Here is a 25,244-nt window from a genome sequence, read left to right on the forward strand (position 1 = left end):
TGGACTCACTAGTGCCTACTGCTGTGTCACTGCACTTCTACTAACGTTCATTTACACTTCTTCAGTTCACCCACAACGGGAGTCATTGTGACACAAATTTTATTTACATTAACTCATTCGTTCCCACCACAACTTATGAGATTAGGTATTGTTATCTTGGTTTACAAAATGAAGCTTGGAAAGGTTGATTAGCTTGCCCAAGGAAGTAGGGGAAGAGATGGCCTCATTGTTCTGACTCCTGAACGATGCTGCTAACCCATACGGTTCATGACAAAGGCTTTTCCAAACTCACGAAAAAAAAATCAAGATCTACCAGTGTTATAGCAAATATATAAAGAACATACCAGAGAACATTGTCTCTCATGAGAGAGTGTCAAATCGTTACTGCAGCCCAAGATTTAAGAATCTAATCATTCCATTTATCCTCCACATTGTGAATTATTTATTCAAATTTGGGGTTGACTTCTCAGGTGTCTGTGATCCAAAAAGCTGGAATGCAGTTCTAATTGAATATCCAAGAATTGATTTCAGATGGGCAGGTGGCTCGGCCTCAAATCTTGACTCTTTTACAAATTTGTTAATTGACCTTGGAACATTCATTTAGCCTTTCTGAGCCCCAGGTGCTGTCCTGCAGGATTTTGTGAGATCTGAATGAGATAATCCATGAGGAAATATAGTTAGTACTTTGTGACACAAAGTTAGCACTCATTCAGTGTTACCTGAATATGAATATCAGTCAGTTGTTTCTTTTCAGACCAGATTTCTCAAACCTTCCAAAAAACTAGTTTTTTATTTCTCTCTCATGATGTAATCCATGCTCTCATACTTGAGTTGTATAGATCAAATAGTTTGATGTCAGATTTTTCAATATTCCATATCATTCTAGCCTACAAATGACTGTTTCTAAGATTATGTACTGATTTTTAAAAATTTTATTCTAATATGTATTTCCTAAAATTATATTGTAACTAAATTATGTATGTGTGCATGTGTGTATATATATATATATATATATTTTTTTTTTTTTCTATAGAGACCAAGACCTGGAAAAGTTAATTGAAGTAAATTCCAATGTGTCTAAAAATAAGAATGGAAGGTAAGACATTATAATTTACTTTTTTCTTATGAATTCCGTATGAGCCTGCATAAATTATATAACCTTGGAAGAGTTTTCTGAGGAGTTGAACTGTATTATGGTATTTAAATATAAATACTATCTAAATACCAAAAACAATGTACAGGGTGTGTAATAGCTGATACAGAAAAAAATTAACTGAGTTGGAATTCTGTTCACATTTCTGACTAAGGGCCTGCTGTTCCACTGCTTAGTGTGAAAGGCGTCATGGAAATTCAGAGCTCTGCACTGGGGCTGTGAAGATTTATTTTTACTTACTGTTGCTTGGTCGGTTTTCAGCGGTGCAGAAAGCACTCAGGGAATCTCGTCCTTGGATGCATAGTGCTAAAAGAATGTGCAAATTCATCACAGCTACAAAAAAAGGAACTAACTTTGAAATTTCTTTACACCACGGAGTATAATGGCTTTAAAACTGTGGTACCTTGGTTGGTTTTACAAGGAAGATTAGGATACAAGCCACACTTCACTGTCACAGACTGCTTAAGAAAGAATTAAAAAAACTCTTCCACGTTTAGCAATTCTTCCCCCCACATTTGGGGGGGGACCCTAAAAACAATGGGTTCCTGTTTTCTACCTTCCTAAAATGCTGCTGCTTTTTCTGTTTAAAAATTTTTTTTGATTGTAAAAAAATGATGTTGTTGATATTGTGTGCAGAGAGTAGAAAAGCATGAAAAGAGTTGGCTCAATTTTTTTTTCATAATATCTATAAAAGTCTCTTGCATTTAACAGGTGGATAGTTTCCTTTTATTCCCTTAATTTCCCAAATCATCTTCTGCCTTCTTGTTTTGTGATCCCAAGCAAGCCTTTGATAGAAAGAGGAAGGATAAATTTTCAATAGGATCTATTTATCCTGGAAATACATCCACTGTTTTGGGAATAGGACTGGGCTTACAATTAACCAATCTCATTCAAATATTATCTGGAAGTGATCAAGGTAAAAAACACTACAAATAAATTATTAAATCTAATTAAGGAACTTCCCATTTAATATTATTTGAGAGGAGCTCCAGTTTCAGTTGGACTTGCTCATGAAATGGGATTTTATTGGAAAGATTAATGAGGAGATGGAATTTCATCAAAATTCAAAGGCAAGAATGATTGGGTGGCCACGCTTCATAGAGGCCTGAACTGGAAGATTGTTCATTCTTGACCAGAGGACATTCCATCAGGAATCCCTGAACGATAACCATAGTTCCTTGTCGTTAATCTAACTCAGCTACTTCCTGAGTGTTGGCTTCTGCCTGTCTTTCTCCTGCTCCTCCCTCTACCTATTGGCTTCCTTATTCTTGACTCTTTATCTCTTTGATAGCCAAGAACTTTTGCTACCTCCTAGTTTCTGCTTCCTCATAACTTCAGCTTACTCTGTCTTTCCATGGTCTGTCTGGCCTCCTTTAGCAGGCATCGTGGGTGTGGCCATCTGCATAGAAGGCGTGTAGATGGAAAACACCATGGCTGAGTATAAATTGCACACACTCTCCTTTCCGTTCCTGCAATTTCATCTGTGCCTCCTGCCTGACATAATCCAGCTATCACATACACATTCACAAATGCACCCACCCTCTCCCCAGTGGGATGGTGATCGTCACATTCAGTTACTACATTCAGAGGCTTTAACTACCACCATGACAGAACCACTTGTTGATCTCTGAGTTCTGTTTCCAGGTGGGATTCATTCTCCTTCAGTCCTATCATAATCCCTACAGTATGATTTCTCATGTTTCTGCTATTTACGAATTAAATGGAAAATGTAACCACTATCCAAACACCGACAGAACAATTGTAATAAAAATTTTGACTTGAAAAAGAGTAAGAAAAGAAGAAATCTCTGGCCTCAATTTTTGTACTTATGTATTCTGGCTACAGAAAGGAAAGTTTGCTTGACTCTCAAAATGGGTAAATAATTAACAGAAAGAAAATTGAGGATCAGCGAGTGAGACTTGATTAGGTTAGTAAATTAGAGAGGCAGAATGAAGCCAAGTGTTCTGGCATTAAGTCCTCGCCTTATTTTTCTACAGTAGAGTATTTCTTTTTATAGTTTTAAAATTTGTAATTTCTGCAAGAGCTCAAGACCTTGACAGTTTTATAGATGTAAACTCTAACACATATGGTACCAAATGGCAAGTTCTTAATAAGCTTTTATTCTTTATGCAAAAGAAATTTGTAAAGTTTGTAGCAATATGGATGTTTATCAGTTGAAATTGTTTTATGCTGTTTAATCTCAAATTGCTAAGGTTAATAAAACAATGGAAACCTAAATAAGAATCCTGGGCCAATCTGCTAAATTGAGACTTGATTCACTTTATGAATGTATTCACTTTGTATAGTAATTGGATGCCCAAGTAAATATATGTTTTCTAATTAGTATATTCACAGAGTTGTGCAACCATCACCACAATCAATTTTAAAACATTGTCATCAACTCGAAAAGAAACCCCATAGCCATTAGCAGTCCACATCATTTTCCCCCAACCCCTCAGCTCTGTGCAACTACTAATCTACTTTCTGTCTATGAATTACCTATCCTGGACATTTAATATAAATGGAATCATAGAATATGTGATCCTTTGTGACTGACTTCTTTCACTTAGTATAATGTTTTCAAGATTCATCCATATTATAGTGTGTATCAGTACTTCATTTCTTTTTATTGTCAAATAATGTTCCATTGTATGGATATACAGCATTTTGTTTATGTATTCATCAACTGATAGACATTTGGGTTGTTTCCACTATTGGATTGTAATTCACTATTGTGAATAATACTGCCATGAACATTCATATATAAGTTTCTGTGTGGAGTATGTTTTCATTTCTCTTGGGTATATACCTAGGAGTGGAATTGCTGGATTGTATAGTAACTCTGTTTAACCATTTGAGGAACTCCAGACTGTGTTTCAAATCAGCTGTGCCATTTGATATTCTCGCTAGCAGTGCTTGAGGGTTCCAGATAGGTAAATTTTCAAGGTGAATTTCCAGTGCAGGAAACATTTTCTCAAGTGTAATTCCATTTGGAATTTTTTAAGACCAAATACAATGTTTGGGTATTTTATAGAGTTATTATTTAATTAAGGAACAAAATTATGACCATTGATTGGAAGTTACAACTAAGCAATTTGTTTCAATGAAGGATAACTTCTCAACAGTAATGCTGTCAAGCAACAAACATTGTGAGTCATGAGTTCTCCTTTATGAATATTATTCAAAGCATCTGAGGGGAATACTTTGGCAGAGAGTCTTCTATTGCACTGGTTCCCAAACGTTAGTGTATATCAGAATCACCTGCTGATCTAGGGACCACACTTTGAGAAACAGTGCTCATTTGGGTAAGACGTTGAACTGCCCAACCTCTAAGGCAGTGGTTCTCGACCTTGACTTGCCTGTGAGAATCACTAGAGAGATTTTAAAAAGTCCCAGTGCCCAAGTTGTACCTCAAATCAATTAAATCAGAATATCTGGATGTGGTATCCATTAGCATTTTAAAAAGCACTACTGGTTATTTCATTGGTTGCCAAAGTATTGTCTAACTATTTCTATGGTTCTAAATTATAATAAAAAAAAATAGTGTAACTGCTAACTGGCATCAAGATAGAATTTACTTTATGCAATCTATTGCCATCTCATGAAAAACAAAGAAAGACCTAGCAACTGTCACAGACCCTAGGTGACTAAAGAGACAGGATGATTATGTGGAAGTGATATTTTGATTTAGATTCTGGAACTGAGAAAGGGCATCAGTGGAAAAACTAATGAAATATAAATAATGTCTGTAATTTAGTTAATACTATTATACCAATGTTAATTCTTTAGTTTTGCCAAAAGTACCATGGTTTTGTAAGATATTGGCATTAAGAGAGGCTGGGTGAGGGGAACAGAGATTCTCTGCACTATCTTTGCAATTTTTCTATACATTTAAAATTATTCCAAAATAAAAGGTCTATTTTTTAAAAGAACCTATCGTTCTCCAAACCTACTGAAGGAGCAAAATCTATCAAAAAGTTTGTTGTTTCACATTCCGAATTTATTTACTAACAATTGGTTTTTATTCATAATTATAAAAATTGAATCTTTCAGGAAGGCATCGTCATTAATCTCATTATAAACACTGCTAGGAAATGCTACTTGTATTAGTCCATTTGGGCTGCCATAACAAACTACTACAGACTGGGTGGGTTAAACAACAGAAATTTATTTTCTTCCAGTTCTGGAGGCTGAAGTCCAAGGTCAAGGTACTGTCAGGGTTGGTTTCTCGTGAGCCTCTCTTCTTGGCTTACAGATGGCCGCCTTCTCATTGTGTCCTCATGAGGTCTTTCCTCTGTGTGTGTGCACACATATAGAGAAATCTCTGGTGTCTCTTCCTCTTTTTATAAGGACACCAGTCCTCTGGGATTAACACTCTACCCTTAGGACCTCACTTAACTTTTATCACCTCCTTATAGGCCCTGTCTCCAAATCACACTGGGGTTAGAGCTTCAAGATATGAATTCTGGGAGGACAAAATTCAGTCCATAACAGTACTGTTTGCAAATTATTTCCCTCTCCCATTTGCTTATTTTGCAAACTGGTGATATTTGATTTTACATTGCTGAGGACAATGCAAACACATTTCAAACTCATTGACAACCTTTGTCCTTTGAAGCTATTTGTTAAATTGGATTTTGTATTGTATATTATATGATTTGAATATCTCCAAACTATTCATAATTAGGTTTCATTATTCCTGGAATGAAATATTTTCATAATCACTTTAGGAAGTCTTCTAATAATATTAATTCCACATTTTCATTACTTAGTGTTATTTTAACTCAGCTGTATGTTTTGTGAAACATCTGTCTTAAAACTAGAAGATGATTTTCTGAGGTCAGAGATGATAGTATGTGAATAAATGTTTTCCTCTTCTTTAAGAGCTTTCTGGAAATGGAAGGAACAGCCTGTTTGAGAATGACATCATGATTGAGATTTAAACTCTGCTCTTGGTTTTTGTGTCTCTCCTGTGTCAGAGTTTACTAATATGGTGGAGGAAAAGGAGTTAAACTTTCACTATAACTGCATTAAAATGTTCCTCTGTTTCAAAAGAAAAAGCAAACATGCCTACGCTTTGTTAAGCATAGTGACATTTTTAGATTAGCAGAAATCTAGGTCAAAGTTCTGTAATCTTCAAAGCGTTGCTTTCCATTAAAAATAAAGTGGAAACTGTAATTTCTCAAAGTAACCCCTGGATAATTTTCAGTAAATTGTTAAACTCTCAGATATATTGTACACATGGTGCCCTAGTGGTTAACACTCAGCACTCTCACTGAGGCAGTCTGGGTTGGTTTCCTGGTCAGGGAACCACACCACCCGTCTATCGGCTGTCAGACTGTGGCAGCTGCATGTTGCTGTGATGCTGAAAGCTGTGCCACCAATATGTCAAATACCAGCAGGGTCACCCATGGTGAAGAGCTTTCAGCGGAGCTTCCAAACTAAGACAGACAAGGAAGAAGGACCTGGCCACCCACTTCCAAAAAAACTGGCCATGAAAACCCCATGAATAGCAGTGGAGCATTGTCTGATACAGCACCAGAAGGTGAGAGGACGGCACAAAAAGACGGGGCAGGATTCCGCTCTGCTTTACACAGGGTTGCTAGGAGTTGGAATTGACTTGTCCAGGGACTAACAACAAATATTGTACATGAGAAGCTTTCTAAAATGGCACTGCTGTTGTGAAAACGTTACTGGAACCAATTTCAGATGGCTCCTGCCCTTGATAAAAATGTATTCTATCCTATCCTTAGGTAAGGTGACACATACCTGTAGACTATTTTTAAAGGTAACACAGTGGTCTCTGGGAGAAGTAAAACAGTATATGTATTCTATTTGTGTATCTGTGCAGAAAGCAGGCAAACATAAAGAGATTCACTGTATGCAAAAAGATGTTAACTGAACAGAATTTTAATGAAACAAAAAATGTTTAAGTAGCCTAATTTTTTTTTTAAAGATTGGCACCTGAGATAACTCTTGCCATTTTTCTTTTTTTTCCTCCCCAAATCCCCCCAGTACATAGTTGTATATATATTTTCTTAGTTGTGGGTCCTTCTAGTTGTGGCATGTGGGACACCGCCTCAACGTGGCCTGATGAGTGGTGCCATGTCCGCGCCCAGAATCCAAACCAGTGAAACCCTGAGCCGATGAAGCAGAGCACGCGAACTTAACCACTCAGCCATGGGGCCGGCCCCAGTGGCCTAATTTTTAAGTGCCAAATATTTGCATTTGCTTTCTCAGGCTAGATGGCCAAGTCAATGGATCTACTGATGCTTTAAACCCCCAGTCCACTGGAACCCCTGCCTATTCTTATGAAGCCAGAAAGACGCTCAGGTACTGTGATCAATTATGAAACAAATGACAGGGACTATTCTCCTTCTGTTTTTAAAAAACATCCCTTATACAACCTGACTCTTCCTTTGAAATGAAGAAATTTCTAATTTTATCAGTGGCTAAACAGGCTTACACAAAGGTGTTGAGTTAGCATCTTGGTCCTTGGTAAGTTGTGACATCTGGATAGGAAAGTGTAAGACGTGATTTTTCCCTACAAAGTCTACAATTTTCTTTTTTTAAAAAGGCATGATTGTGACATTGGTGTTGACATTCTTTAGGTAGATTTAAAAGTTTCATTAAATAAGATGTTATCATGTTAGTTGATTAGGGTTTTTGTTAGAGGTTTGTGGGGGAGGTTCTGGTTTGGAAATACGAATGGGACATGAGGGAAACAGACACTAAAACATATTACACAAATATTCAAAATAAACTTCATACTCTACAGCAGATTTACTGAGAGACCAGTTTTTATAACAGTATTCTAAAAGTAGGCCAACACCATGAAAGTTAAGAATGCTATGGAAGACATAAAGAAATTTTGCAAAGGTGGATTAATACCACTTTAACATTTATATTTCAAAGGTTAGAGTTTAGAAAGAATAGATGAGGATTATTTTTTGCATTAGATTGCATAATAGCTTTTTTATTTTGATTATCCTTATAAATTAACTTTAAAAATAAAGTAAAATTTTTGTATTGCAGCTCCAATGCTGAAACCAGGCATGCAGGACCAAAGGACACAGTTGTGTACACAAGGACATATGTGGAGAATAGGTACTGGAAATTTATTTTCACTATTTTGCTATATTTATTTTATAATTTTGAAATGATCTATGTTTAAGGAGAAACGCTATTATTTTAGAGTATGTTGGCTTTTTTCAAATCGAAGTCCATTTAAGTGTACGTTGAGTTCTAGGTATATAATTCTTTATAATGTTTCCAATATTAAGCAGTTGTCAAATAATCATAAAAAGTCATCAGATGGACTAAATAATATTTTAATATAGCATGTGTATACATAATAGATAGCCATTTGAAAGTTCTCACATAAACATATATGAATATATGTTTATAACAAGCTTTGTAAAAGTCACAAATATTATGTTAATTTTGGGTCACACTTTAATTAAATGGTTCTATCTATTATTGTTTACCTCTAATCTGAAATAAAAGGTCTAACTTTTAGTAATATACTCTGGCCCAAATTTCAAGGAATTGATGTCCTACAAAATCTGCTCATCAATGTGGTAGATGTTGAGGAAAATGTCAACCAAGGTCAGGGATCCATGGTCCATTCACTTTTAAAAGAATATAAAAACAAGAGTTAGCCTAGTGTGGGGTAATGTAATGGTGGGCATGCAAATGCAGATATTCGTGACACACATGTTAATCAGAGCCCACTTCAAAGAGACCAAATAACAGAGTATCTGGAAAGTGCTTCTGCGGGGAGGAGGCTCCTGGAAATACAGTTTGTGCCAGGAGTGCCATGCAAGAAAAGGTTTCTCAAACCCACACATAATTTACCTTGTGAAACGCAACCTCAGATTTGATTTTTCTGCTTAACCCAATTCTTCCTAAAATCTACACTGGCAGTGCCATTCAGTATAGAGGCCCTAGAATCAGTCTTGAGATTGAATCTTTGTTTGTCATTTATGTCCATGTGGCCTTGGCAAAGCTACTTAACCTCTTCATGTCTCAGTTTCCTCATCAATAAAGTGGAGTGATGATATATGTACCATGCATAAATACGTACACATTCTTATTTAGCATTGTGAGTTATGTGTTCTATGAAGTAGATTCTATTTCTGACAGCAGTCTGCCCGTGGGCAGTTAGGAGGGAGGGAGAGATGGCTCATTAACAAATCTCAAATGAGGGCTGTGGAGTTATCACTCCCTGTATGAAATAATAGGAACATATTGCTTGCAGACCTGATACACTCACAGGTAGCGTAAGTACGTGGGAAGCAATTATGAGCAGCCAGCTGGTTACCGCGTTGCAGATTTCATTTGTCTCCAGGAAAGAGAGACATTTACAAACTGGAACAATCTAAGAAATAGAACGAAGACGACTTTTAAAAATTACAGTTTTTTTGCTTTCATTCTAAGCTATTCTTTCTTGGATGTTTTCAAGTAAAGATAAAAATTTCTATAGCTTTCTCTGAAAGTTCAAGAGTATTTCTCTATGTGAAGAGAATATGTCTATATGTGCTTGCACCAGCTCCAGCTCATGCTTGGTACATGTATTTCCTTTATCTATGTTGGACTCCATATAGCTTTCTTTTGGTAAATAGATGAGGGAGGTAGAAGTATAAGTTTCATTAAAAACGATAACTTCTTTTCCTGCTCACCCTTGTTCCTGCACTCCATGCCCAGTTCTCTGTTTACTTTGGTAGATACATCAATTTGTGTTAACTTGGGGGTGGTTTGCATATCAGTACTCCTCTGGATTAAAAAAAAAGTGTCAGGACATTTCCCTGGCTTGTAACATCACAAAGAAGCAGAATGAGGCTCCATGAGGAGAAGTGTGTGCTTCCTCACCTGCCTGGAGGTATATATATCAATACTAGGGAAATAGCCCGGTTCTCACATGTCCGTATGTGTTTGTTTCTAGTAAACCACCAAAGGGTGGATATCAGGAGAACTTCTCTGGAAAATACATACAAACTGTTTATTCAACTTCAGATAGGTGAGTATTTTTCCGTATATAGAAGTATATATACACATGCTTATATACATTACTGTCCTCCCTCTGTATCCACAGGGGGATTGGTTCCAGGACCCCACAGATACCAAAATCCACAGATGCTCAAGTCCCATATATAAAATGGCATAGTATTTGCATATAACCTACGCACATTCTCCTATATACTTTAAATCATTTCTAGTTTGCTTAGAATACCTACTACAATGTAAATGCTGTGTAGATAGTTGTTGCAGTGTATTGTTCAGGGAATAATGACAAGACAAAGAAGTCTGTACGTGTTCAGTACAGACACAAGCATTGTACGCCTTTTCATGTGAGGTTGGTTGAATGGGTAGATCTCGAACCTGCGAATCCAGAAAGCTGACTCTGTATATGTATATTCTTGTTGTCCGTTGTGCTTGGAGATGGCCCTCCTGATGGTGATTGTTATACATGTGTATGAATGGAACAAAGCACAACACCCTCTGCTGCCAGGAATTTGTTCCCTGGCTTCCTGACTGTTGCCGCTCTTTGGTTTTGATGCACTTTATGCCAGTAGAGCTTTCTGTGCCTTACAGCTGCCTCCCAGGCCAGCCCCTCTGCTGTGGATGACTCCCAGGAGTCTCCGGTACCGCCACATTATTACTCGATAGGCTTCTTGCATCACTAGGCTGTGCCCTCGGCCCTCCCTCCTTGCAGTTTTCCAAGGCCAGTTCACCTTACAAACAGCTGCATGGCTGTGCTGCTATGACCCACTCCAGGCCCACGGTTCAGTTCCCACGAGGGGGATTGCAATGAGTTCAATTTAGCGCTGGTAAACTGACCCCAGGCTTTTGCTGTTGATGATCCTCTTTTACCATTTAATGTTCAGTGGAGCAGATAGGTGACGCTCAGGAGAATGTGGCCTGCAGATTTCCAGCCAACCACTGGAAACCAGCTATAATGTCCAACCTTCTACTGATGATGTTTCTCTGTAGCAGGGCTGGAAATATGACTTATTGAGAGTAAGGACAAATCTTATTTTTATCCACAGCCTCAGCCTGTAACACAGTACTCAGTAACAAGTACTCAATAAATGTTTTCTAAAAAAATGAACCTATGTCACATTTGCTAACCTTGATGGACCAGGCATCAAAATTATATCCTCTTTCTGTCACTTTTATAAGACATTGCCCATTACCAATCCCCTTCTGAGCGTCTCGCCTTTAAGTCACCCCTCTTTGAGGAGTGAAGTCACCTACACAAGCATTAGAACCACAAACACTGTCTAGATAACAACAACAAAAAACCCAGAGCTAGATTTTTCATAATGCTTTGAAAAGATCTTTGACTAGTGACATGGTCTTAATAAGGGCAATGCCAACATCAGAGCTTTCTCTGGGCTCATATTTTTATTGTCAACTTAAGGAAAGAAAGCATTCTTCATAAAGGTACTGCTCTCAATATGAAAAATTTCAGTTCTGTTCCTCAAGTGGTCTTTGAAATTTTTCTTAGTCATCAGAGCAAAAGTCCATTGTCTATAAGACCAGTCAATCAAGTAACTTTTTCTGTTGATTATTGCTTGAAATTAGCTATGTCCCCACAGTTCTTATCTAAGCATGTTAATCCCATTTAAAGTGGCTTCCCACTTTACAGGATAAAGACTAAATTCCTTCGCACATTATTTATGAGCCTTCAGAACCTGCTCCTGCTGATTACTGACTGATGGTCAGTCACTACAGACACCCTCATTGTGCAGCACCTTGGTAGGTCCTGTTCATTCCCCTTGTGACCCCTCCATAATGCCCCTCCCAACCTCACTGAGCTCACCTTGAGAGCTCCTTTGTCTTCAAGCTTTAACTCACATGGCACTTTTCCTTGCTTCGCTCCAGGGACTAGTTACTTCCTTGACTTGCTCTCCTAACTCTGTCCACATATCCATAATGTGCTGCCATCATCGAATCCAATAAGAACCCTAGTGGAAAGAAAGCTTCTTATTGGAGGAGGCTGTCTCGCTCTTCTTCATATTCCCAGCTCCTATCTCAGTGCCTCTGGAATGGAATAATGATAGAGTGCTTGTGTTCTACTCTGAAGTGCTTATGGTCTTACATGGGAAATTTGAGTGTGTGTGTGTGCACATTTATATATATATATGTATGTATATATATATGAATTATCCATAGGCAAATATTTTCTAGGAATATATAAGCAAGTAACTAAAGAGGAAAATACTTATTTATATACATAAGGGTTAGGAAGATGTTACTAGAATGACCGAAAGTGTGGAAAGAGACAGGGTTTATCTACTCTAATCCTTTTCCTCTCCCACCTCCTCCTCCCTTCTGATTTTCCTCCTCTCTGTTTCTAGTCCTGGGCTTGATGTTAGGATCATGGTTCCTGGGCATGACTAGTTCATTTCAACACAGTGAGCCCGACAGACCTCATGGGCAGGCCCAGAGTTAGCACAGGAACTCTGGGACCTTCATTCAAATCCTGTCTCTGCCACTCATTGGCTTCATGACAGGAGCAAATTACTTACCCTTCTGTGCCTCAGTTTCCTCTTCTGTAAAATGATGATATAAATAATAATACCCACTTCTCAGAGATGTGAAGAACAAATGAGTTTATATAAGTGCATGGAAAAATGCACTGCATACATTAAACATATTAGCATTATATAAATATTAGCTATTTTTATTTCACCACCCCATTATGTATCCTACTCTGGAAATTTCAGACCTGCACGCTAACACCCTGAAACTAGTCAATTCTGCAAGGTGCTATTTAAGACACCTTGCAAAAGACTTTCCAAAAGGAAGAGTCACACGTTTATTAGCCTTTTTTAACGTTTTGTTGTGATCCAAGGTATTTTGGACTCTGCTGATCACATCTACAGTTCATTTATTATTGAATATTATTTTTCCAAAATAAATAACAAAACTCTTTTTTCCCCATCAAATTGGTGGTAGGGTTATGTCTCGTTGGAGAATATAAATTTTATCATGAAAAGTAGTACAGTATTCTGAGTCTTACAACGACACCAAGAAAAGCGTCATAGGGGAGCATTTTGGCGACTCTAGACCCTAGAGTCTAGGGTACTACAGACCCATCATTTGTAAATTTACCAACACACTTTAAATGGATTTCTATTTTTGCCTTGTTGAATGTTTTGAGAGTTAAAATTTTACATTAATCTGTAGCATAATTTTTCCATGATAGATGTAAATTAATAATTCAAAACCCTCTTCTAGCTTCAAGGGGTACTTATGACCTAGTTCAATTAGGATACTGTGAACATCTTTGCCCTGCCCAGATGCACTCTTGATTGCTAATGAATTAATAATTTGAGCCTTTCTTCATGTTAATTCTTTGATATCATTTTGAGGTAAGCAGAAGAATCAATTCTATCACTAGAATAAGTAAACTCTGAACTTTCCTTGATTTTTATGCAATTTCCTAAAGTATGAACAAAATGAACATATCATTTCCACATGAATTTATGGGGAATACATCTGTCTTTTGCATGAAGACAAATTTATTTTTAATTGCTTACGTCTCTATAGGTCTGTCATTGAAAGAGATATGTGCACTTACTGCCGAAAACCCTTGGGCGTGGAAACTAAAATGATTTTAGATGAATTACAAATTTGCTGCCATTCCACTTGCTTCAAGGTAAGGATATGTTTATTGCATTTAAGTAAATATAAAATTGCAAAACGACTGGACTGGAATAAAAATAATTATTTAATGAAATACCTGGGATGAATTTAGCTTTCAGAAACACTATCATCTACATTAATAATGCACGACTCGAATGTTTCTCAGAGTCTGCAGCCGAAACCTCAAAGTTTATAATTACTATCTTGGCTTTAGGTTTAGAATTGACGACGGACACATTTATTACTCTTACTTTAGAGATTTAAATTTGTAAGAAGATAAACACTTGTTCTCTTTATAAAAGTTTTGCAACATTTTAGTAAATTATGCATTACATAAAATATATAATGAAATCCAAAAAGGAAAAGAAATTGTTGAGAAGAAAGCTAACAGCTCCTTACGTCATGAAATTAGAACTGATGGGCTTAACAGCAGTTGAAACTCAATCTGCTTTTGAGAGTATGGTGAATTATAATGAATTGGGGCTTGGTATAATAATAATAAAGCTTACATACTAGCATGCTTCACAGTTTGCATTTTCCTATGCCATTCTTTTACTTCTCACAGTGACATTGGGTAGGTCAGCATGATAGTTTTTGGTGTAACTGGATGAGCACTGAAGTGGGAATCAGGAGACCTGAGTTTGAGTTCTAACTATGCCACTAACGGACTGTGTGACTTTGGCTAATCACCTACATTAGCTTGGCTTCAGTTTCCTCATCTGTAAAATGAGGTAGCTGACTAGACCACTGGTTCTAAATTCTGGCTGCACATTGTGGTCATCTAGGGAGATTAGGAGAAAAATAGAATGCTTGGGACCAGCCCCAATGCATTAAGTATCTCAGAGATGATTCCTGGGCATTGGTGTTTTTAAAAGCTCCTTAGATACATCTAATGGGAGTCAGTTGGAGAACCATTAGCCCAAATCTATGGGTTCTTTCTGGTCCTGACATTCTATGGTCCGTGCAAATTATCTAATTCAGTCAAATAGAGATAATACTTTGACAACTGATTGCTTCTCCTCCAATTAGCTTCAGGCAGTGACACATAGCAATCAGAAATATGATACCTCATTTTGAGCAAAAAAAGAAAATCCAATTTTAGTATATAACATATAGGGGCCAGCCCAGTGGCGCAGCGATTAAGTTCACCTGTTCTGCTTTGGCGGCCCAGGGTTTGCCAGTTCGGATCCTGGTGCGGATCTATGCACCGCTTATCAAGCCATGCTGTGGCAGGCATCCCACATGTAAAGTAGAGGAAGATGGGCATGAATGTTAGTTCAGGGCCAATCTTCCTCAGCAAAAAGTGGAGGATTGGTGGCAGATGTTAGCTCAGGGCTAATCGTCCTTAAAAAACAAACAAACAAAAAAACCCAAACAGTATATAACATATAGAGTTCTATATAAAATATAATCTGAAGATTGCATAATTATTTAATTATGAGAAAATGAACATTTCTTTTAGTTAATAAAATTTACTCAGTGAAACAAAGGTTAGTCTGTAGCTCTTTATTTTAAATTATTATGCATAAATCTTTTTAAAATGAAGACTTTCCTGATTATTGCCTTTGTAAATAGGAATAATTTCCATTTATTATATTTGGATGACTTATTTCTATTTTCTTTAATTATAAGTTAATTATAAAGTACTACTAACTGAGAATAAAAATGTCCCCATACTCCTGGGAAAAGATGGATTATTCTATAGCATGATAATACAGAACCACCTGGACTGGTTTAAACGTGTCAAATTGATCAATGACAATTTGCTTCAGTAAACTCGCTTCTGAAAGCCAACCAATCAGTGAAGCCTCATGCTTGAAAGTCAGCCAATGGGTAGTGGATCGGCTCCAGTGCACACAGTTCTGAAGCAGAGCTCAACCCTTCCCTGCCTCCGTAACCAACACAACTCAGAACAAACTTTCCCCTAAACCCTGTGTAAGAGCAGAAGTTTGTTTTGCTTAAGGAGTCTATAGCTGGACAGCATGGCTCTTCTTTAGTAAGCAAACAATAAATACAGTTTGTGTTTTTGTTTGAGATGTTGAGTGGTGATCTTGTCCTTGGCATAACCAATTTTTGATAATTTACATCTATGCTATTGTGAGTTAAGTAGAAACTTCAGTGGTAGATATGCCTGAAATGCACACCTCCATAGAGAGATGCTGTGAGAATTTATTTGGAAAGTTTGGCATATGACAAGGACCCTCTCACTTTCCCTTGTGGCTTTTCTTGAGGCTTCATCTGAGTGTTGCCATGGAGGATGGTCCCGAATGAATTGAAAGGGCTTTTCTATGCTGTTACACTAAGAATCTAGACTTCATATATAATGCAGAATTACATATTGATTTTTTCTTTAGTGTGAAATATGCAAACGGCCTTTGGAAAACCTACAAGCAGGTGACAGCATTTGGATTTATAGACAGACGATACACTGTGAACCTTGCTACTCTAAAGTTGTGGGTGAGTATTAAGCTCTGTAAGGAACTATCATTAACATTAATGAGCATTTAAGATTGTTGAAAATAAAGAATTTGAAAAGTAAAAAATATTTTATTAATTATATTTAGTTTAGAATTCAGGTGCAGATAATTATACTATGGTAGTATTATGGTGTAAAATCAATCAATGTTTATATTTTCTTCTGATATCAGACCAGACATAGATATAACTAAACAAAGAGGTCATTTATTTTAGAAAATTTTCAACTTTTTTCAAACAAAAGTAGATCTTCTCTCCTCAAATAATGGTTGGAATGGAAGTCCATTTCTGTGAATGACCTTACATTTGTGCTAGAATATACTTTTTTACCTAATTTGGTTATTATGCTAAATACCCGTTAATGTTATTTTTAAATGGAAAATTTAGGGTTAATTCTAAAAATTCCATATGAAATGTCGCATCTAAGTACTTTTTATCAGTTTAAGACAAACATTACTATAATTTGGGCTCTTCATTAGCATAAATAATGTTAGAAGAAAGCATTAAAAACTGCATTTTTAACTCATATTTTCTACAAACAGCATGAAAGCTTTAAAAGTTGATATAAAAGATGTGCAGAATGCACAGTAAGTTAGCAATATAAAGTCCTATGAAACTTGATTAGTTTTTTTATTTTTTTTTAATTTTTTTTAAAGATTTTTTAAAATTTTTTTCCTTTTTCTCCCCAAAGCCCCCCAGTACATAGTTGTGTATTCTTCGTTGTGGGTCCTTCTAGTTGTGGCATGTGGGACGCTGCCTCAGCGTGGTTTGATGAGCAGTGCCATGTCCGCACCCAGGATTTGAACCAACGAAACACTGGGCCACCTGCAGCGGAGTGCGTGAACTTAACCACTCGGCCACGGGGCCAGCCCCGAAACTTGATTAGTTTTTAAAGCTAGTATCAATATTTTATTTTTAAATTCAATAGTCAGTAGATAGAATAACCAGCATGATACTGGGGAGATGGTCAGCAGCACCGTGTGAAGTGCAAGTCTTGTGGTGAATGAAAGAGGACCATTTGTGACTTTTACATGGAATCCAAAATATGGGATTTAATGACAAATGTGTGATATTAATGAGGTACTGGGAGGCTACATCTGGAAAGTGCTCTGAAAAATATTCAGAAACCCACGTTTCATCAGGCTGCAGAATCAGTTACAAGAACAAACCTCACTATATTCATCCTTTGCCTTCTATCTTCTGCTTTCCCCAGCCAGTTCTCATATTCCGTTTCCTTCCTAACTTAGCAGCCTTATCATGATCCAGTATTATATCGAGGGCCTTGATGTACATAGTGGCAGCTCTAAAACTTTCAGTCTCCCAGATCTGAGATATGGCTTGGGAAACGTGGTTACCAAAAGACTCAGAATCTTTGTGTCTTCCTCCCTGTCTACGTGCACTCCATAGACATCACATTTTTTATAGTACATATAAATTGTCAAGACATCACTCTGAGGCATCTCATAAATATGAGTACCAGGCATCGGTACTTCATATTATGGTATGACCAAAAGCAATGTTGATGAATGTAGTAGAAGGACAAAGTGAAATGCTTAATCCGCCACTACGCCTGGAAGAATGATTATTTTTTAAATTTTAGTTATAGGCTTATTTTTGTACTGAATTCATATATCTAACTGTTATTTTCTTTAAAATTTTCAGCAAAGTGGATTCAATAATTCTGACACACGGACATCAAGATGAAAGCGCTCATTAAGGAATTTAAATTTTTATTTTAAGAATATGTAATCTAGAAAAGTTTTTACCCCAAAGATTGACTCTTGTGTAGAATTAACAATTCTGCTATTGCATAAATAATCTAATTGCCTTCAATAAGGTCATCCACATAAAGGGAACCATCTGGTATCTGGCTAGATTTAGCTATCAAAAATTCAAGTGGTTCCAGTTGCCAATGTCAAAAGAATTATGCTTCTGATGGCAGTGAACATTGTCAACCTTAACCAGGTCCATCTCTGCTTCATATTTAGCCTGTGCCTTATGGTTTCCATTATAGACAAGTTTCTCATTTTCTCACCTTTGTTTCCCTAAGAATTTGGATTTACAGATGTTCTTGACATCCTGACAAACTGTCGAGGAAGCAAGATATGTTTCCTTTATGTGCAAAAGAAATACTGATAGAAATTTTCTTAGGAAGTTTGGCAAAAAGATGTTAACATATCAAGTTGTATGGACCTCAAAAAATCACTTAAACTTTTCAGATCTCTGTGCCATTATCTGTAACATGAGGGGTATTGGCCAAAATGTTTCCAAAGGTTCCTTTCTGCTCTCAAAATCATCTGATTCTAAAAGAAGTTTTTGTTTTTTCTTTAGAAACATATCCGAATATGTGTTTGTTAAGCATATTGAACTAGATAGGACATCCAAACAATTTAACCCTAGTGCCATCCTTCGGTTTATCACATATAATTTTTATAGAATGTGTTTTAAAAACAGAAAGACATGGATTTATGGGTAACAGGTAAAATCATATGACGTGTAGTTTACATATTGTAATTTGCTAAGTTTTCTTTGCATGCATTTCAAAATCTAGACATATAAATAATGTATAAGAAATAACGGTTATGGACTACAAAGACATATCCTTTAGCGTGTAACATCTGTTCATATTCCATAGCACTTTATATTTCCAGATGGCTTATAAAAAAAAAAGTGAACTGTCAGTTACACAGAATCTTTTGTGGAATGTCTATAAATATCATTCACTGACATTGATTTGGTCAATTATGGTGATCACAATTTACTATATTCTTTGCCATGCTGCTTAACTTAATTATTTAACTGCTGAAGCTATAGCTTTTATTTTTTAAAGATCTTTTTCTTAAGGAATTGAAAATTCAATAATCTTATGTGAGGAACTAGAATTGTTATTAAAATTGAGAAATTAAACATAAACTATTTTCTATGCACATAGCAACTGCTTCTCGAAGGAAGGCATATGAAGCGTTGAGAGAGGGTGGAATTCTAGGGAAATTTAAGGCAGTTGTAAAAAACTGGCATAAACTAGAGAGATTAAAAGATAATCATGTATTTTCTAAATGTTGATAAATTTAAAGAATTATTCTTCTATATAATGATTTCAAGCATCTGTTCCTCTTAGAGACTGGTCCACAAAGTGTTAAACACAAAATGCTTATCAAAATACAGCAATGTATAATCGTTGTCCTATGGAGAGGGAGCCAGAAAAAACAATTAATAATAATTTGATATTCATTAATTCATGCTTGATGAGAAGCAGTGGTAATTGGGCCATATGTTTTATTGTTCTTTTATTACATGCTATCAGAGTGGATCAAAAGAAATAATTTTCTTAGAGTTGGAATTCATGGCAGAAAAGGACGGATGGAATAGTATCCTTCCCTTTTATATAAAGTGTATTAACATCTCAATGCCTTTGTGGTAATTAAAAGTCATTTGAATATCATTTTAAAAGTATTCTACTTTTAATGCTTTATTTTAAAAAACCTAAAAGGAACATATTTCTCACTTTTCTGTAGCCATTTTGTGGATCCTTTCTTCTAGAATAATGTATTAAATTAGACCGAAAGCTGTTATAAAAATTGAGTAAATATGGAGCATAGAGAGAAGGGCTTCTGATTCACCAAGTCCACTTCATTATGTCTGGGTTTATTCACACCATAGGAATGACAAATTCCTCAAACAATTTGGAAGCTCTCATTTTTTTTGCAACCATCTAATTATGTTATGACTGGCATGCTTTTTCTGGACACAACTGCCTAAATCTTGGAATATCAGGTCCTGAATTCTATTAATAATTAAGACATGTCTCTAAATACTAACAATTTTTCCAATATGACAATATCCTAAAAAAGCAAAATGCAAAAATATAATTTCAGAAATAGAATTGGTTAAAATCATGTCTTTTTTTAAATAAGGCCAAGAAGTAAAAATGTATTCAAGAAGTAATCTGTACATCCTTAATTGTATGATTGCAGTCACTCCTATAATTTAGATATGAGTGATGAGATGGTCCAGCTCTCACTATCATGCATACCCTGACTTGTTTACTATGATAGAAAATCATGAATGGAACATTTTCCTACTCAGCTTGATTCAGAGCTCTACCAAAATAAGTGACTGTTTGGTCTACATCATGGCAAACTAACAATGATGGTGGTGATGTTTTTGCACTACTGAATTTACTGGTTATTTTGGTACAATGTAAGTAAATTGCTTTTAGAGTTCCACCTGTTCTATAGTACTCAACAGTTTCCAGAGGCACCCATAAATATCTGTATTAACCTGGGCAGGCCATTTCCCTCAGGGGCCTAGTCCCTGCTATTTAAAATGTGAGATTTAGAACATTGGCTCGCTAATGTACCCACCAGCTCAGACGTTGCATGGATCTATGAATCTATTCCTGCTGCTTGCCACATTCTTAGATTCTCTCTTTTATTAGATGCCTACGAGTCATTGAATGTTTTTGTATGTACTTTAGAATTGCATTTTGACTTTATCACAACACAAATGTTGGGTACCATTTTGAATCTTATTTACTAGATCTTTGTTCTGCTATTTGAAAACTATGGCTTCTGAGATATTACTGAATTGTTCAAACACGTGAGTTAGGTAATAGTCTCAGTTTTTTCACTAGAAGAAAGGAAACTGAACATGATCGTTGCCTTATAGTACAGTAGTCCCCCCCTTATCCATGGTTTTGTTTTCAGTGGTTTCAGTTACCTGGGGTCAACAGCAATCTGAAATATTAAATGGAAAATTCCAGAAATAAACAATTCATAAGTTTTAAATTGCCTGCCACCATTCTGAGTAGTTGATGAAATCTTGTGTGCTCCTGCTCTGTCCTGCCAGGGATGTGAATCATCCCTTTGTCCAGTGTCTCCAAGCTGTATACGCTACCCTCCCATTAGTGCCTTAGCAGCCGTCTTGATTATCAGATCGACTGCGGCAGTATCGTAGTTCTTGTGTTCAAGTAACCCTTATTTTATTTCACAATGGTCCCAAAGCACAAGAGTAGTGATGCTGGCTATTTGATATGCCAAAGAGAAGCTGTAAGGTGCTTCCTTTAAGTGAAAAGGTGAAAGTTCTCAACTTAATAAGGAAAGATAAAAAATCGTATGCTGAGGTTGCTAAGATCTACGGTAAGAACAAAACTATCCATGAAATTGTGAAGAAGGAAAAAGAAATTTGTGATGGTTTTGCTGTCACACCTCAAATACATATGTAGAGGAAAAAACTTAGCATTTATAGGGTTCAGCACTATCTGCAGTTCAGCATCCACTGGTGGTCTTGGAGCATACCCCCTGTGGGTAAGGGGGGACTGCTGTAAATGCTGTCTGACAAATATCTTTTAACTTCATTGCCTCTGTATATTCTTTGATACATTCTTCTCATTAATACATTCAAATGCCCAACCATTCCAGACTCTGTAGGAAAAAAATGCATGGTTTATAATCTACCATCATTCAGTAATTCATGAATTCAGTAATTCATTTGTTCTACTATTCAATCACTTAAAAATTTTCATTTAGAACCTATGTTCCAGATCTTAATGATGACCAAAATAGCTAAGATTTTTGCCTTCATGGAACCTACATTCTTAAGGGAGGGTGGACAAGCAGTTTGAAGGACAGAAAACAAACACAGTAATTTCTGAAAGTAGTAAGAAAGACCCATGAAAAAAATAAAATTCACAGTGACTAGGTGAAAAGATAGTTTTAAAAATAATGTTCTCAGATGATATTTCAAACAAGAGCTGAATGATGAGAAGCAACCAGCTTGGGGAAAAGCACTCCCGGAGGAGATGTCTTAATATTGGCCAAAATCAGACCATTTTCTGGGCTAAACTTGTCCTTGCCTTTTTTTTTTTTTTTTGAGGAAGATTAGCCCTGAGCTAACTACTGCCAATCTTCCTCTTTTTGCTGAGGAAGACTGGCCCTGAGCTAATATCCATGCCCATCTTCCTCTATTTTATACGTGGGACGCCTACCACAGCATGGCTTTTGTCAAGCGGTGCTATGTCTGCACCCGGGATCGGAACCTGTGAACCCCAGGCCGTCGAGAAGTGGAACATGCCAACTTAACCACCGGGCCATCGGGCTGGCCCTGTCCTTGCTTCTTTTAAACATACTGAGATAGAAGTTCAAAGATGCCATGAGACAGAGACCAATCAAAGGATATTTAAGCTTCCTCTATTCCTCATGCAAGAAAATATCCCGATATTACTCAGATAGTTTTCGACTTACTGCCGAGGGGTAGGTTACTCCAAATGGCTCCTTTGTCCTGGACCTCAGGCTGTAGTTGGTCACTTGGATAAAGGATACAGGCATGCTCTGGGACTGTGTCGAAGGTGGGTCTGAACCAGCCCTCACCTGGAATGGAAACAATAGGCCAGATATGACATTTCCTCACCTCATTTGAGGCACTCAGAATCAGGTCCCTTTCTGTTTTCCAAATAGAAACATTAAACAGGCAGCATCATTTCTAATTTAGGAGAGACTTCTCACAGGAATTTCATAAACATTACATGTTCTCTTCCCTTATTGCAATATGAATAATGTATCTGGTGGAAAGGAACATTCAGATCTTGGTATAACTTTCTTGACAGTCACAATTTGTTAATTTTACCTCCCTTCCCAAGAGAAAAGGAAAGATCATGAGCTTCAAGGGCCCTTCAGGACCATAAAGACAAATTGGATTGAAAGTCTCCCACAAGGAAGTGTTTGGGCCCTAAGGCAACTGTGACTTTGGTGTGATTTAGGAACAGAAAGACTGCCAGGAGGCTGGAATTAGTGAACATGAAGAGATGAGGTTAAAGAAACAGGCAAGAGACAGGTCGTTTCACAATGGATTATTAAACATATAAATCATGAAATGAATGTTGACGTTTGGTAGAATTCATTTTATGCCTTTTAGATTTGTGTCATTAAAATATTACTGATTTCATGAACAGATTAAAATTGTATTGAGACAAATATAGTTTATTGATATTTTCTTTTGTTGTTTTCTTTTTTGTTTTTGAGGAAGATTAGCCTTGAGCTAACTGCAGCCAATCCTCCTCTTTTTGCTGAGGAAGACTGGCCCTGAGCTAACATCTGTGCCCATCTTCCTCTACTGTATATATGGGACGCCTACCACAGCACGATGTGCCAAGCGGTGCCATGTCCGCACCCAGGATCCAAACTGGCAAACCCTGGGCCACCAAAGCAGAATGTGTGCACTTAACTGCTGTGCCACTGGGCCAGCCCCTAGTCTACTGATTTTTGATAAAAGCACGAAGGGGCAATTCAAAAGCACAAAGGGGCAATTCAATGGAGAAAGAATCATCTTTTTGATAAATGGTGCTGAAACAATTGGACACCCATATGCAAAGAAAAAACAAAAAAAAAAACACCCTAGACATAGACCTTACATCTTTCACAAAAATTAACTCAAAATGGATCATAGACTTAAACGTAAAATACAAAACTATAAAACTTCTATGAGAAAACACAGAAGGAAAACAAAATGACCTTGAGCTTGGTGAAGAGTTTTTAGATACGACACCAAAAGCTCCATCTAAAAAAGAAAAAAATCAATTAAGTTGAACTTTATTAAAATTAAATGTGCTTGGGGCCAGCCCTGTGGCTGAGTGGTAAAGTTTGCACACTCTGCTTCGGTGGCCCAGGGTTTCGCTGGTTTGGATCCTTGGCATGGACGTGGCACTGCTCATCAAGCCATGCTGAAGCAGCGTCCCACACAACACAACCAGAAGGACCTACGACTAGAATATACAGCTACATACTGGGAGGCTTTGGGGAGAAGAAGAAAAAAAGACTGGCAACAGATGTTAGCTCAGGTACCCATCTTTAAAAAAAAAAAAAAATTAAAACATGCTCTGTGAAAGGCTCTGTTAAGAAAATGAGAAGATAAGGCACAGACTGGGAGGAAATATTTGCAAAACACACATCTGATAAAGAATTTGTTCCCCATATACAAATAACTCTTAAAACTAAACAATAAGAAAACAAAAAACTTAATTAAAAAATTGGCAAAAGATCTAAACAGACACTTAACCAAAGAAGATAAACAGATGGCAAATAAACATAGGAAAGCTATCCAATGTCATTTGTCATTAGGAAAATACAAATTAAAACAACAATGAGATACTACTTCATGCCTATCAGAATGGCTAAAAACTAAAAATTGACAATGACAATTACTGGCGAGGATGCAGAGCAACAGGAACTCTCATTCATTGGTGATGGGGATACAAAATGGTGCAGCCACTTTGGAAGACAGTTTGGAGTTTCTTACAAAGCTAAATATAGTCTTATCATATAATCCAACAATTGTGTCCTGGATTTTTAACCCAAATGATTTGAAAACTTATGTCCATAAAAAAAGCTGCACATGAATATTTATAGCAGTTTTATTTATAGTCATCAAAAACTGGAAGAAACCAAGATGTCCTTCAATAAATAAAAGTCTCAACAAAGTGTGGTACATCCACACAATGGAGTAATATTCAGCATTAAAAAGGAATGAGCTATCAAATCTGCAGAAACATAGGTACTTCTTAAATGCGTATTGCTAAATGAATAAAGCCAGCCTGAAAAAGGCTCCATTCTGTACGATTCCACTTATATGACATTCTGGAAAAGGCAAAACCATGGAGACAGTAAGCAGACCAGTGATTGCTGGGGGTTCAAGGGGAGTGGGGCTGGGGAGATGGAGAGTTGAATAGGTGAAGTACAGGGAATTTTTTAGTGCAATGAACCTATTCTATATAATACTGCAGTGGTGAATACATGATACTATGCATTTGTCAAAACCTGTAGGACTTTACAGTAGAAATGAACCTTAACGTACACAAATTTAAAATCTTATTTAGGGGGCTGGCCCCGTGGCTGAGTGGTTAAGTTCCTGTGCTCCACTTTGGCGTCCCAGGATTTCACCAGTTCTGATCCTGGCCTGGGACCTAGCA

The 25,244-nt window shown here is 36.8% G+C and overlaps 1 protein-coding gene across 39 annotated transcripts in view; it reads left to right on the forward strand.

The window, feature by feature from the left end:
• The window catches only part of SCEL (sciellin), a 272,873-nt gene extending 253,149 nt beyond the window's left edge, over positions 1-19,724 (forward strand). For all 39 annotated transcript variants that reach the window (XM_070578988.1, XM_070578995.1, XM_070578989.1 and 36 more), the window contains 7 exons: positions 1,034-1,096; positions 7,394-7,486; positions 8,189-8,260; positions 10,098-10,172; positions 13,712-13,820; positions 16,162-16,264; positions 17,945-19,724. In XM_070578988.1, coding sequence (XP_070435089.1) covers positions 1,034-1,096; positions 7,394-7,486; positions 8,189-8,260; positions 10,098-10,172; positions 13,712-13,820; positions 16,162-16,264; positions 17,945-17,961 — 532 coding nt within the window. In that variant the 3' untranslated portion in view covers positions 17,962-19,724. The remainder of the gene's footprint in view (positions 1-1,033; positions 1,097-7,393; positions 7,487-8,188; positions 8,261-10,097; positions 10,173-13,711; positions 13,821-16,161; positions 16,265-17,944) is intronic.
• The last annotated feature ends 5,520 nt before the right edge of the window (positions 19,725-25,244 follow it).

Source organism: Equus przewalskii, chromosome 16 (assembly GCF_037783145.1).
Source record: "Equus przewalskii isolate Varuska chromosome 16, EquPr2, whole genome shotgun sequence".
In the NCBI taxonomy this organism is placed as follows: Eukaryota; Metazoa; Chordata; class Mammalia; order Perissodactyla; family Equidae; genus Equus; species Equus przewalskii.